The sequence below is a fragment of the Aquila chrysaetos genome, chromosome 12, assembly GCF_900496995.4.
Source record: "Aquila chrysaetos chrysaetos chromosome 12, bAquChr1.4, whole genome shotgun sequence".
Taxonomy (NCBI): domain Eukaryota; kingdom Metazoa; phylum Chordata; class Aves; order Accipitriformes; family Accipitridae; genus Aquila; species Aquila chrysaetos.
The window spans coordinates 35,895,178-35,907,742 of record NC_044015.1 but is presented as its reverse complement, the minus strand read 5'-3'; the positions used below and the strand labels follow the sequence as shown (position 1 = coordinate 35,907,742).

The 12,565-nt window shown below is 44.1% G+C and overlaps 1 protein-coding gene across 1 annotated transcript in view; it reads left to right on the top strand.

Moving 5' to 3' along the window:
• The first annotated feature begins 4,804 nt into the window (after positions 1–4,804).
• The window catches only part of NRDC (nardilysin convertase), a 31,637-nt gene continuing 23,876 nt past the window's right edge, over positions 4,805–12,565 (top strand). The window contains exons 1-4 of the mRNA XM_030032932.1: positions 4,805–5,151; positions 9,884–10,214; positions 10,406–10,487; positions 11,134–11,287. Of these exons, the coding sequence (XP_029888792.1) occupies positions 4,820–5,151; positions 9,884–10,214; positions 10,406–10,487; positions 11,134–11,287 (899 nt within the window). The 5' untranslated portion in view covers positions 4,805–4,819. The remainder of the gene's footprint in view (positions 5,152–9,883; positions 10,215–10,405; positions 10,488–11,133; positions 11,288–12,565) is intronic.

Here is a 12,565-nt window from a genome sequence, read left to right as displayed (position 1 = left end):
CTAGAGAAACATTATTTTGGGTAGTGCCTAATGCATTGGTAATTAGCTGGTGGTCTTTTTCATTAGTTCTTTCCCGCTTAGGTAATACATCAGCTAAAAGCCATTGACTAGTTCCCAATGCAGTTAAAGAAGATTGTAATGGGTGTCCTAGATTTTGTAAATTGCTGCTCGCCAAGTTTATTTTGTTTGCTAACACTTCATTGTCTATGCTCTTTAGTATTCCTAGTCCTGTTCCCAGTATGCCTGTTACATCTCTCCTTGACCGCTTTGGAGAGGTGAGAATCTGTCCATGTAACCATGCTAACCATCATGTATAGGATGTATTCAGGAATGGTGAGCAGGTAGGTTTAATTGCAGAGATATCAAATGGCATTGATAGTTTTACTCGTTTGAGGGACCATGTTGGGTTAAATAACACTCTTTGTTGTCCTGTGTTCTTAATTATGTCGGGTCCAGTATTATGAATGTGAGGACATAGTTTGATGGGGGGCTGAGTTGGTAAATTTGGTTGGTTGATTTCAATCCTGAATTGAAGGCCTAGGTCAGAATGGGAATTGAAGTCTGTCCACAAACACATTATGTGTGCTGAATGAGGTATAGTGAAAAATATACCAACATTCGTGTTTGAAAGGACAGGTACGTATGTTGTGTCTTTCCTTGGTGTAGTTACAATGATGTGTAAATTCAATGTCATACATCTAGTGTGATTTTCAATTCAGCATCCTATTGAAATGGTATCTCCCTTAGTTCCTTTCAAAGATGGAATTTGTTGATTTTCATTTTTGTCTTTAATCATCCACTCATGCCTGCAAAAGGTGATGTTATTGTGTAGTGTGGTCACAGATAAATTTAGATTGGGCATAGGTGTGTCAAAAGGTATATACGCATCAGTCCATGGCCACCCCGTCATATACGAGCTCCATAAGTCACGTTCCCTAATCATAAAATCAAACAATAATTCCACACCATGCTTACCCCAGAAGCAGAGTGCGAGTATGGGTTGTGTGAAAGTGAAATTGTACCAGCAGTCTGGTTCTGAGATCTTATGGAAAGATTTCTCATTGGTTTTTGGTTTAGAAAAATTAGTGTAGCCTATTTTGATTTCTGTGTGTTTTTCATGGGTAGACCCATTGACTGCCCGACACACTTTTTTTATTTCCTCTCCTGGTAAGGCCTGAAGTGATAGTATTTGTTGAATGTTTTTATTATTGTGAGATATCCTAAATCCTTTTATGTCTAACGTCTCTCATTTCTATATATCTTTTAGATATGCCTCACCTCCCTGTATCACCAAAGTAGCAAGGTTCAGGTTTGCCTTATTTTCTGGTGTCATTCCATTCCAATGTTTCCAGTATAATTTAGTAGTGCATGGTCCCAAAGGTCTTGTGTCTGGACCAAAGGAATTATTCTTATCCCAGTTAAGAGAAAAAATGAGATTAAACTGGGGATAAACCAGCATAGTTGTTGTTGCCATCAATACAGATCTGTTTTCTCCTGTAAAAGAAAAGAAAGAAAAGTTTTGGTGGGGAAGGCCAAACGGGTTACCCCTTTATGATGCAGGATAAATCCACCTAGCACTGATTCTACGTCTTGCACCACTGTTACCAGTAGCTTCCCAAGCAAGTGAGCCACGAAGAACATGTCTTTCACATCTAATGTCGCCATCCACTGGTGCGTGGCTGCTTGCAAAGTAGCTGTTTAGTTTGCAATGTTTGGTACAGCAGCTGTTAACGGGCTGTATTGGCATTCAAGCACCAATAATCAGTTGTTAAACGCCACCTCCCATCCAGTTTACGGACTGGCCAGATGGGTGCATTATACGGGGAATGAGTTCTAGAGATAATTTGTCTTTTTTCTAAATCAGTTCTTACTTCTGAAATTCCGTTTCGTGTTGCAGCAGAAATCAGGTATTGTGGCACATTAGTGATCTTTGAATTGGGAAGTGCGGGGGCTGCGCGGAGTGCACACACTGTAGCCTCCTGGTTTTTGTCAGGGTTGGGGTTTGAACCGAATGACCACACACTACCGTCTGGCAGGTGCCAGGTTCGGCCGTTTAAAACATCAAAGCCTAAAATATTTTCATTGTGATTCTTGATAGCAAGGCGAGTAGATAACATACGCTTCTCGCCTGGGAGCCATAAATTTACTTTTGCATTTTGGCACGGAACACTCGCTCCGTTTACTCCAGTGATTTTAACTCTTTGCCGTCCAGGTTGTACACCCAGCTTCTCAGCATCATGTTGTGTTAAAATTGAAATTTGTGCTCCCGTATCTATTAGGAATTTTACTAATTGTTGTCAAGGACTAATTGGAATCAAAATGTATGGGCCATTGTTATCAATCCATTGGTAAGATTGTACTTGCCAAACCGACAGACCCAATCGTCGCCCAGGAGTTACTAGTTTTTTGTTTCTGAATCTTTGGGAGGAAAATGGTTATTACTCCCTCTCGGAGGAGGGGTAGGTGTCTGAGTATTTGGAATATTTCCTTTCCGAGTGTCATCATTATATTTTTGAAATGTATGAATTAGACTCTGGATAGCACTGGCACTCTGTGTTTGAATTGCAATTCTAGGGATACCTAGTGACAATCCTTCATTGTATAATTCTCTCCACTTCTGAGTTTTGGATTAGTGATCAGTGGGTTCCTCTACTGGGGGGGTTATCTTGGGTTGATTGCTTAAGTTGCCTAATGTTACGACTTTTCTTTTTGGTTTCATCTGATAGATCATCCCATCCCATTTTTTGCCCATGATTTATGATGTCTTGCATTAATGTAGCCCAGGTAGGGAGATTTCTTTGCACTAGGGCCTCTTCCTTGTCGTCAGCACCTTCTCTTATGGCCAAAAGGGCATTAAAGTCTGCGTCTCTCCTAATTTCATCTCTTTTTGCAATGAGGTAGGGTTTAAGCATAGGAAGGGCTCCTTTGCTTAAAGGCTTTAGCATGTCAGGATCCACAGTTGCTGATATGGGAACATTAAATATGATATGGGAAAATTCTGAGACTGAGAATAACTCAAAACAGAGGTACGGGATGCTCCAAGACTGTCAGGGGAGGACTGTAATGTCTCAAGGTTGTTAGGAGGGAGAGCTGGCTATCTCTACTCCCGTCCCCCCGCCTTCGCTGGGCAGCAGGAGTCCTTGAGACATGCAGCGTATCTCCCCGTCTTAGCCGTGTAAGAGTTCCTGGCACAGTCAAGGGTCGCTTAACTGCCCGACTCATTACAGTTATGCTAAGGCCTAGCGAGCCTTCCCGAGTTCGTAAATCAGCCCGGAGAGGGGGAAAGAAATGCACCACCACAACATCCAGTCTAAATTATCGTCCCTGTACCGCAGACAGCCCCCCTCATTTATATTAGCCTCTGACCCCCTAACTTCGCTTTCATCATCTCTTTTGCAGTCAACATAGACTTACACAGACGCACAAAGTAACTGACAGCACTGGTCTTACAGGAATAGCAGAAAACTGAACAAGTGTGGAACAATGCAAAACGGATGCAATAAATGGAATGGCAAGCTTCCTTACAACTCTCAGAGCGTTACAAGAAAAGGGATCTTGGCAATGTAAGCTGTTTGGAAACACCGGCTTCAAAGAGATTTAAGACAAGAGGAAAAGCAGCGTTTCTGTTGTCAAGACTTGAAATTGCTACATCAGCACTGCAGTTTCATAGCGGGGAAAAAGTATATTCACAAATTGGAAAATGCTGAGACCTACTGAACTAGGCCATATCAAGAATAAACAGAGTCTCTTCTGTTAAATAGTCATGGGTACACACTTTAAGTTATTAAGGATACCATTAGGGTAAGACAAAAATTAAAAAACAAACCAGGAGTCAAAAGTCACCACATACTGGATCTCTCTTAACACTAGTGCTGCTGAAATAAAATTAACACTGCTGGCTGAAATAAAATTGTGAACTTAAGCCTAGCTCACTTAAGTGTTGAAAAATACCAGCTGAAAGCTGGTTTTGCTATCACATCAACAGTGCGGTCTGGCGTTTTGAACCCTAAGAATAGTCACAGTTCTTTAAATTGGTCCAACGTGGTTAGCGTTTGGCTTTTCCAACGACTGCTGAGGGACGTCGATGACTACGACCCCGTTTCTTCGTGCCAAGTTTCGGGGTCGCGTTCAGCGCGTTCGGCTCGACCCAACCGCCGGTCTCGGAGCTACTCCCGGCTGCCGGCGATGCCCGCCGGGGAGCCGGCCTTGCCGACGGACCCCGGGCCCTGCCGCTTCCCCGGCGCGTTTTCCCGCCTCTTTGCGCTGAGGGGACTGCGCGTGATACCCTGCCTAGGGCAGCTTGCGCGAGCTGATTGGTCCTGTCAGGAGTGAGCGACAGCTACTTGGACCAATAGTTGAAGGACATGAGAGGAGAAGGCTGGCCGCCACCAACCGGCGGTTGGACGATTCCAACGCTAGAGCAGGGGGAGCAGGTAACACGGCAGGCGGGCATAAGTGCCGGAACGCGACGGCACAGAGAGGAGTTCCCGGGACCCGGCTCTGCTCCCCTGTCTCTCCCTCCGCCCTCGGATTTCTCTGTCCTCTCCGTCCGATTTCTGAAAGGGGCTGCATTTCCCTCCGCCTCTCTCCCCGCCTATGGTTTCCCCCACCCCTCCCACACCACCAGCATTCTCTCCGCCAATCAGAGCCCTCCCCCGACGAAGTGAGGGTCTGGGATTGGTCCGTTCTCTCCAGCTGGCACCGCGGCGGGCGCTGACTGGTTGCGGTCCGGAGCCGTCGCAACCGTCACCGCTACTTCCTCGTACGGCGGAAGCCGGCCGCGTCGCGGCGGGGCGGGGGCGGCCGCCGCCGGCGGCGCATGCGCATTCTCATTCTCGCGGCCGCCTTCGCACGGAGGAGCCGAGCGGTGCGGGCGGGGGCCCGCGGCCTGGCGGGGCGCGGCCGGCCGGTGCGTGCCGTTGCCCAGCCGCTGTGGTGCGGTGCGACCGCCGCCATGCCCGGCAGGAACAAGGCGGCGTCTAGCTACAGCTGCCCGGAGCTTACGGTGGGGCAGCAGGCCGGGGAGGGCGGCCGCGACGCCAGAGGCCGCTCGCCTCACGGGGAAGAGGAAGACCGCGGGGATATCGGTCCCGGCGCCAACCTCGGCGACTCCGACATCGTCAAGTCCCCCAGCGACCCCAAGCAGTACCGGTGAGGGCCGGCGGCGTCGAGCCTCTCCCCCCACACCCGCCGGAGGCTGTTGGCCCGGGAAGGCTTGGGGTGGATGGGGGGGGGGGGTGTTGAGGCAGCCCCCGGCTGGCCTCTGGGGTAGGCCGGGGCCTCCCCTCCTCGCCTGCCCGCGGAAAATCAGCCCCCGGCCGGTGGGGGGGTCGGTGGGTGCCGGCCTGCACCCTGTCCCGAGCACTCCGGGTGTAAGCTCAGGCGCTCGAGGTCGGGGAGCGGGAGAGTTCGGGGCCTCTCCGTCATAAATGGAGACTGGGGGTTCCCGGGTGTATTTGTTCTGAAGGTGGGCTGTCTGGTTTGTATACAGTAATAGGCTTGGGGCTTGCACAGGAAAAAAAAAAAAAATTATCAGTACTTGCTCAAAGACTCCGCTGTGGCGCTACCTTTTTGAGGCGCAGTCATATGGAATTGTTAGTTTGCAGCCCTTGGCCAGGCAGCTCCGTTCCGAAAGCGTTAAGCTGAACTGTGGAATGCAGTTGAGGTATTACAGAGCAGATACCAACTTTAAAAAGCCTCTTACTCTTTCCGTTTTAGATGAGCTTCCAGGTTTCAACACAAGCGTGTCAGTGAGTTGAGATGAAAATGACTTCTGTGTTGATAGTTTGCCTGTGTTTTCATTTGTATATTTTGGAGTAATACTCCTGAAAGTGCAGAAACAGATCACCTTCCCTGAGCACAGCCCACAGCATCTGTGGCCTTCTCACAGTGAGAGACTCTGCTGAGAACGGTCAGCAGAGGTTGAGCACTTCGGATGCTGTGAGGCAGTCATTCTTGAAGGAACACTTATTGTAACTTCTTTCTGTTAGGCAGAAGATTATTCAGCCCTTGTTAGAGATGCTTTTTTTTATCTTTACTTTTCGTGATGTCGAATCTGTGCAGCCAGTGGAGAATCTGCCTGAGCCTGGAACTGAATTTTGGATTTGCAGTGACATTGGTTGACAGTGAAATTCCCTGCTGGCTGCGTGAAGAGGACTGTGCCCATTGGCTTAGGGAGAAACTTGCTCCCTCCCTTCTTGCCCTACTTCCTCGCTGCTTCCTCTGGATTTCTGCCTGCCTCTCCTGCTGGCATTCTTACTCATGATACTTTGCAGGAGGCTTGTCTTCCTGCAGAGTTCACGGTCACAGAGAGTGTCAGCTTAGGAAACTTCTGCCTTTACTACCTGGAGCAGCATAGCGACGAAGCTTGGGAAGTCCATTGAAAACTGTCACTGGCTGTCTATTTAGAGGCTCAGGAACCTCCTCTGCTTGTGGAGAATTGGAGAGTGTGTTTGTTTATAGCATAGAATAAACTAATGCCAACATCTTCCAGAAATCCTACTGTCTGTGCTCAACAGATTTTTTTTCAGTTGGAAGCAGTGTGTCACATCTTTTCAGACTGATTTCCATTTGTGGGAAGTGAGGCTTGCACAGAAGGACACGAACGTTGCCCTTAGGAAGGAGAACTTCAGTGTGGCTGAAAGTAAAGCGTGCCTATGTCTGCTAACTATATACCAAACCTCCTAAGGAAATGTAATGGCAGGTGATTTGATGATACATATACGCTTTCTCCTCTGTTCATGCATCAGTGATGATGTACACTGCGGACCAGTCACAGTGGGCTTAATGTATCCATATGGTGACATCAGCCTTAACTTAGTGGAAAATGTTATATTTTATCTTCTCAAATACAGTGATCGTAAAAACAAAAGAGTTCTGACAGATTGCAGAATGCATTTTCAAAAGTGAGTTTGTTGGGACAAAAATTATCTTCGTAATCAAAGTTGGGTTTGTTCATTAGAGCTATGAGTCGGTAGCTATCTTTACTAAACTGTATGTTTTATTTAAACTCATCCATATATGGAATTTCATGGGCTTGTATTGCTTGTTTTGGGTAATTTGGGAAACAAAAACATTTCTTTAAGTGTTTGCCATGCATTGATACATATTTTAATATTTACTTAACTGCTAAACAACCAGTATTGATACAAGAAAAAACTTTGTGTGAGAGCAATCCTGTTTAAATTTGTCCAGGATGTTTAAACAGTATCTTTAAGAATTTGAGTTTTCTTTTATATTTAAGCCTTATTTGTATCAATGCCTGTACAGTCCTTCAAAAAAGCAATTGGACGATGCTTGCTTCTGTTGCTACATTAAGTGATTGCAGTTTTTAATACTGTATTTTGCGTACCAGTTGATAGTTATGTATTGATTACACTTGTCCTTTTCCTTTGGCCTGAAACATGGAAAAAGTAAAGAACACCTATGTCAGTTGGTGCCTCTGCTCAGTATAAACTGAACTGTTCTAGATTCTCCTGAAGTGAAATCTGATAGCCTTCAACAGTGGCTTAGTTCAATTGTCGCCTTGCTGCTGGGTCCTTTCTGTCCTGGTATGTAACACCCATAAGCCTGAGGATGAGTAACGTAAAATTAGTATCATCTGCTCCATTAGTTTAATGGAGGTGTGTGGAGATGATCAACAAGAGCTACTGGATACACCTGGCTAAACAGGCTTATGGCAAATAATTTTTCTGGAAGAATAGCACTATTCTCTTCTCTTTGTTCTCACAGTAGCTTTCTGTGACTATTTATTGATCACTGGGAAACCAGTTTTCTTTATGGGCCGTGAAAACCTGAAGACAGTTGTATGCAGAGGTGAAGATGATGATGGTTGTGCTGGAAGACATGCTGTAGCAACGTCGACTTGTCACTCTGGGGCTCTTGCTCTTCGCTCCCCAGAGGCTGAAGTGCCCGAGTGTACAGTATATCTGTTTTTTAGGACTCCTGTTGTGCACTCAGAATTGCTGCAGCTGCATAATGCAACATACGTATACGATGCAAACAGTTAACAGACAGGATTTCAGCATGTGTGGATGATGAACTTCGTAGCCAGATGTTAGTGTGGATCTAGTATTATCTGTACCTCCTGCAGTTACTCATAGTGTATAACTTGTAGAGATGCTATGTGCTGTAGTTTGAATGAGTAAAAATGCACTCATGCTTTTGCTTGGAACAAATTTGTACTGCTCAGCAGTCCTGCAGCAAGCAAAACAGGTGTGTTAATGATTATGAAACCCTGGCCTGGCATAAGTGCTATCAATTCCTGTTGGATGAGTGGTCATAATTCATAAACTTAACATAAGTATTAAACATTTGTTCTTAAGCTTTTTTCATAGACTTGGTAGTATAAGAAGTGTGGCTTTTTTCTTTGTCTCAGAACTGGTTAACTCCTGTCACAATACCCCTTTTATCCCTTTCCTCCAAATATGTGCCCATAAAATTCAGTTGGGAGAGAAGTACTCTGAGTAATTTGTTTCCAAGCTGGTCTGTGGTTTGCAGAGCCATAGCAGGTGGCCTTCAGCTCTAGTAAAAAGCAAAACTTACACTGAGTTTGTATTTTAATTGGAATATTGATAATAACACATGCTTTTATTGCTGGGAAACATTGAAATTGCATAATGATAACCATGAATGAAACATGTAAGAAACTTTGGGAATCATGGGGTTGGAAAACACACAACCTGCCTTTCATTTTCCTTTTGGGTATTTACCATGTAGCTTGAGCTGGAAATCTGCTTTGAAATTTCTGCTACCTAATTACAACGGTGGCCACAATGCAAAGTTCTGATCTGGTATAAACTTGGGGGTTGGACTAGATGACCTTTAAAGGTTCCTTCCCACCCAAACTATTCTATGATTCTATGCTCCGTAACTCAGATTTTTCTGGGAGCGTGGGATGTGACCATGGGTTTGTTTTATACTAGCTTTTTTTTTTTTTTTTTTCTGGATCAGATACCACCTGTCTATATCACACTAGTTCTCAGGTTGGATTGAGTATTTTCCAGATCCAGCATTTCTTCCTTTCCGCAGCTGGCATACTAGCCAGTGCAAGCTCCAAGGAGTGGTGCTTTGGCTAATTTGACAAATTGTGACTGTGTATTCCAGATCTGATAGGAAACAAGTACTGCTGAAAGATCTTGTGCAGAGCATCGGTGCTTGCAGTCCTCTGTCAGCAAAGTTATAGAACAGTGCTGGACAGAGAGCTTGTGGGGTTTTATGTATATATACGCACACACATATATTAAAAATTCTACGTATGTATGCGCACCCACACGGAACTCTGTGTATATTGCTTCTTGATAGTAACCCAGCCACCCTACTGTGACTTATTTTATTAAGCCTGCAGAGGACATCTCTCCTAACACATGCCTGCTACATCTGTGGACCCCATTTAATAGAAAGCATTGATAAAATCAAATCAAATAAAATGGAGTCTCTGGGTCCTATTTAGAAGCAAAGACTAAGATCTTAGTTCTGTCATATATTACATGTTTACAAGAGCCTGAAAAGTGAACACGCTGTTGAAGTTTGGGTTTGCTGATTCTGAGTACGTGAAGTTTTCTCTGAGTCAGTGCTAGTAGCTTAAACGTTTCACAAAGAGAAAAATAAAAACACAAGTCGGTGTCCCTGACCTTATGGGGAGAAGAGCTTCTGCTACTACCTTAAATTGCTTCTTTCTTATTCTTACAGCTGTTGAATAGCGGAAGAGTGTTTTTACTTTCCCACCATAAAACTGCTCACCTTCTTAGCTACCATTAAATTTTCATTAGGAAATCTTAGTTGAAGAGCACAGAACTATTATAGGAAATAGAGAAATTTTCACTGTTCTGAAAATTCAGATTTGGGAAATGAGCATATTCATTGCAAATAATTATTCTTTCAGGTATATCAGACTGCAAAATGGCTTATGTGCACTTTTGATTTCGGATTTGAATTACTTGGATGGTGCCCCAGCTGCTTTATCTTCGGAGGAGGAGGAGGAGGAAGAAGACACCGATGATGATGAATCTGAAGAGGAAAGTGATGAAGATGATGACTCTGGAGCTGAGATCGAAGATGGTAGAGAAGGTTTTGATGATGAGGACTGTGATGAGGGGGATGAGAGTGAGGACAATGATGGAGATAATGAGGATTTCAATGATCCTGATGACAGTGAATTAGAAGAGCTAGCTGAAAAGGAAGAGACAAGAAAGAGAGGCTGTACAGAAAAGCAGGTATGTACTTAAAGCTGTAGGGTGAAAAAATACATAGTGAGCTTTCTTGTGGTCTGAAACCTTGTGGTTAGGCGTTCAGACTAGACCTTCTTTTTATTGTGCCTGTCCCGGTTGATTTATCTTATACTTCTGTAATTTTCCTGAAGTGTTTCTTGAAGCAGCTTTTACTGAGATTGTTGTATTTTCTCTAGTCTGCAGCAGCCCTCTGCGTTGCTGTTGGCAGCTTCTCTGACCCCGAAGATCTGCCTGGATTAGCACACTTCCTGGAACATAGTATGTACCTGCTCCTATTTCATCTTGTCCAGCTTCAGTGCAAAATGAGTGCTATGTAGCTCTGAATTTCTGTAGTATTTTAGTATCATTTCTTATTTCAGCTATCCCAGAATTTATTTTCATTAGTTCAATAAATATGTGCTTTTATACAAATACTGACTTAGTAAGGAACCCTTAATGTGGGAGAATGTGTCTCATACCCTTTGGCAGGCTATGCATTAACATATATTAACATTCTTTGTTATCCATTAAATGTGGGGGGAAGCATGTTACCTGTGGTGTTATAAATTAGGATGGAGCTACAGATCTGTATCTCTCTAGTAAAGGATGATGAGTTAGTAATATAGGCACAGAAACCACATGAAGTTTCTGACCTGATGTATCTCAAAATACTACTCTTGACCGAATGAGGCCAAGCATGCCTAGAAAGGCACTGTTATTTCCAGTCTATTTGGGCCTTCTGCTAAAGGCAGATTACACTAGTTATTGGGCAAGTTACACAGTCTGTTGCTATTTAGTAGTTAACCTCTGCGTGTGAGCTGTGGGTCAGTTGTAGGTAACACTGTGCTGAAGAGGGGTTGCTATAGCTGCAATTAGGAATAACAAATTAATGTCATCTTGGTAATTTTGCTGATTTTTGTTCCAGTGGTTTTTATGGGCAGTTTGAAGTACCCAGATGAGAATGGATTTGACGCGTTTCTGAAGAAACATGGGGGCAGTGACAATGCTTCAACCGACTGTGAGCGGACAGTCTTCCAGTTTGATGTGCAGAGGAAGTACTTCAAAGAAGCGCTTGATAGGTAACTTCATATAAATGGTGATTAGGTGTTAAGGAATGTTTGTATGTGCCTCAGGAGCTTGGGTGTAGCTGTTTTTCATTTTGGGATGATTAAGGCTGTTGCTGAACTTCCATCGGTACCTGCACTACAACAGTGGATATTGAACATAAGGAAGTATTATTTCCCTGTGGCTATGTTGCTGTTTTTTTGAGATAGTGCCAGTGTAGCCACTGGGTGATTACATAGGATCCATGTGTAAGTCTCAGCGCACGTAGCTTTTTGATTGTTTTAGCACCCTTAAACTAGTGGCTTCGATGACAGGAGAAATCTTACACAGTGTGACAACTGTTCAGAGGGAAAGTGCTCTGAGAGTCTCAGTGAGTCATCCTTTAAAATATCTGTCCTGATAGTTAGTGTTTTTTCTAAATTTTCTTTTGTCTCCAAGTCTAATCCATCATGGTGGGTGCGAGGGCAGCCTTAAAAGTTATGGTACAATGCGTGCCTCAGAAGGATACATGTAACCCAAGCCAGGTTATTCAGAGAAGTCTCTATCTTTTGCCGGAAAGTATTTCACTTGCTGTTTTGTGCTGTGGGATATGTTGGGACAACAGAGCTCCACCTGTTGGCATGGGTGGAGGAAATTACTCATTCATGGGGGCATGGCAGCTGTGTATTCTTGATGCTGTAAAATATCTCAGGAGGAGAGTAGACTCCACTGCAAACTTACTTTGATCAAAATACACTCCTGTGATGATGCTGAGAACAAGTGTTTGCACATTTTACCAAGTATTGCCTAAAGTTTACTTTACTGGGCTAAATTCAGCTTTCAGTTGCAGATTGGTCCAGCTTTTTTAGATGTTTGGAAGTGTGAAAGAATCAAAAAATATAATTGCAGTCTGTCACAACAGCTCACTTAGTGGAGGGGAAATAGAGAAATTAGGAGTTCTGTAGAATGGCATCTCATACAAGGAAGGTAGATGGGTGCTGATGATGATTTCTGCTCGTTCAAGCGCTTGTGGATCTAAAGAAATTGAAAGACATCACCTTTCAATAGTGTTGTGGTTTAACCCCAGCCAGCAACCAGGCACCATGCAGCCGCTCGCTCACTCCCCACCACCCAGTGGAATGGGGGAGCAAATTGGGGAAAAAAGTAAAACTTGTGGGTTGAGATAAGAACGGTTTAATAGAACAGAAAGGAAGAAATTAATAATGGTAATAATAACAATAATAAAATGATAGTAATAATAAGAGTTGGAATATACAAAACAAGTGATGCACAATGCAATTGCTCACCACGCG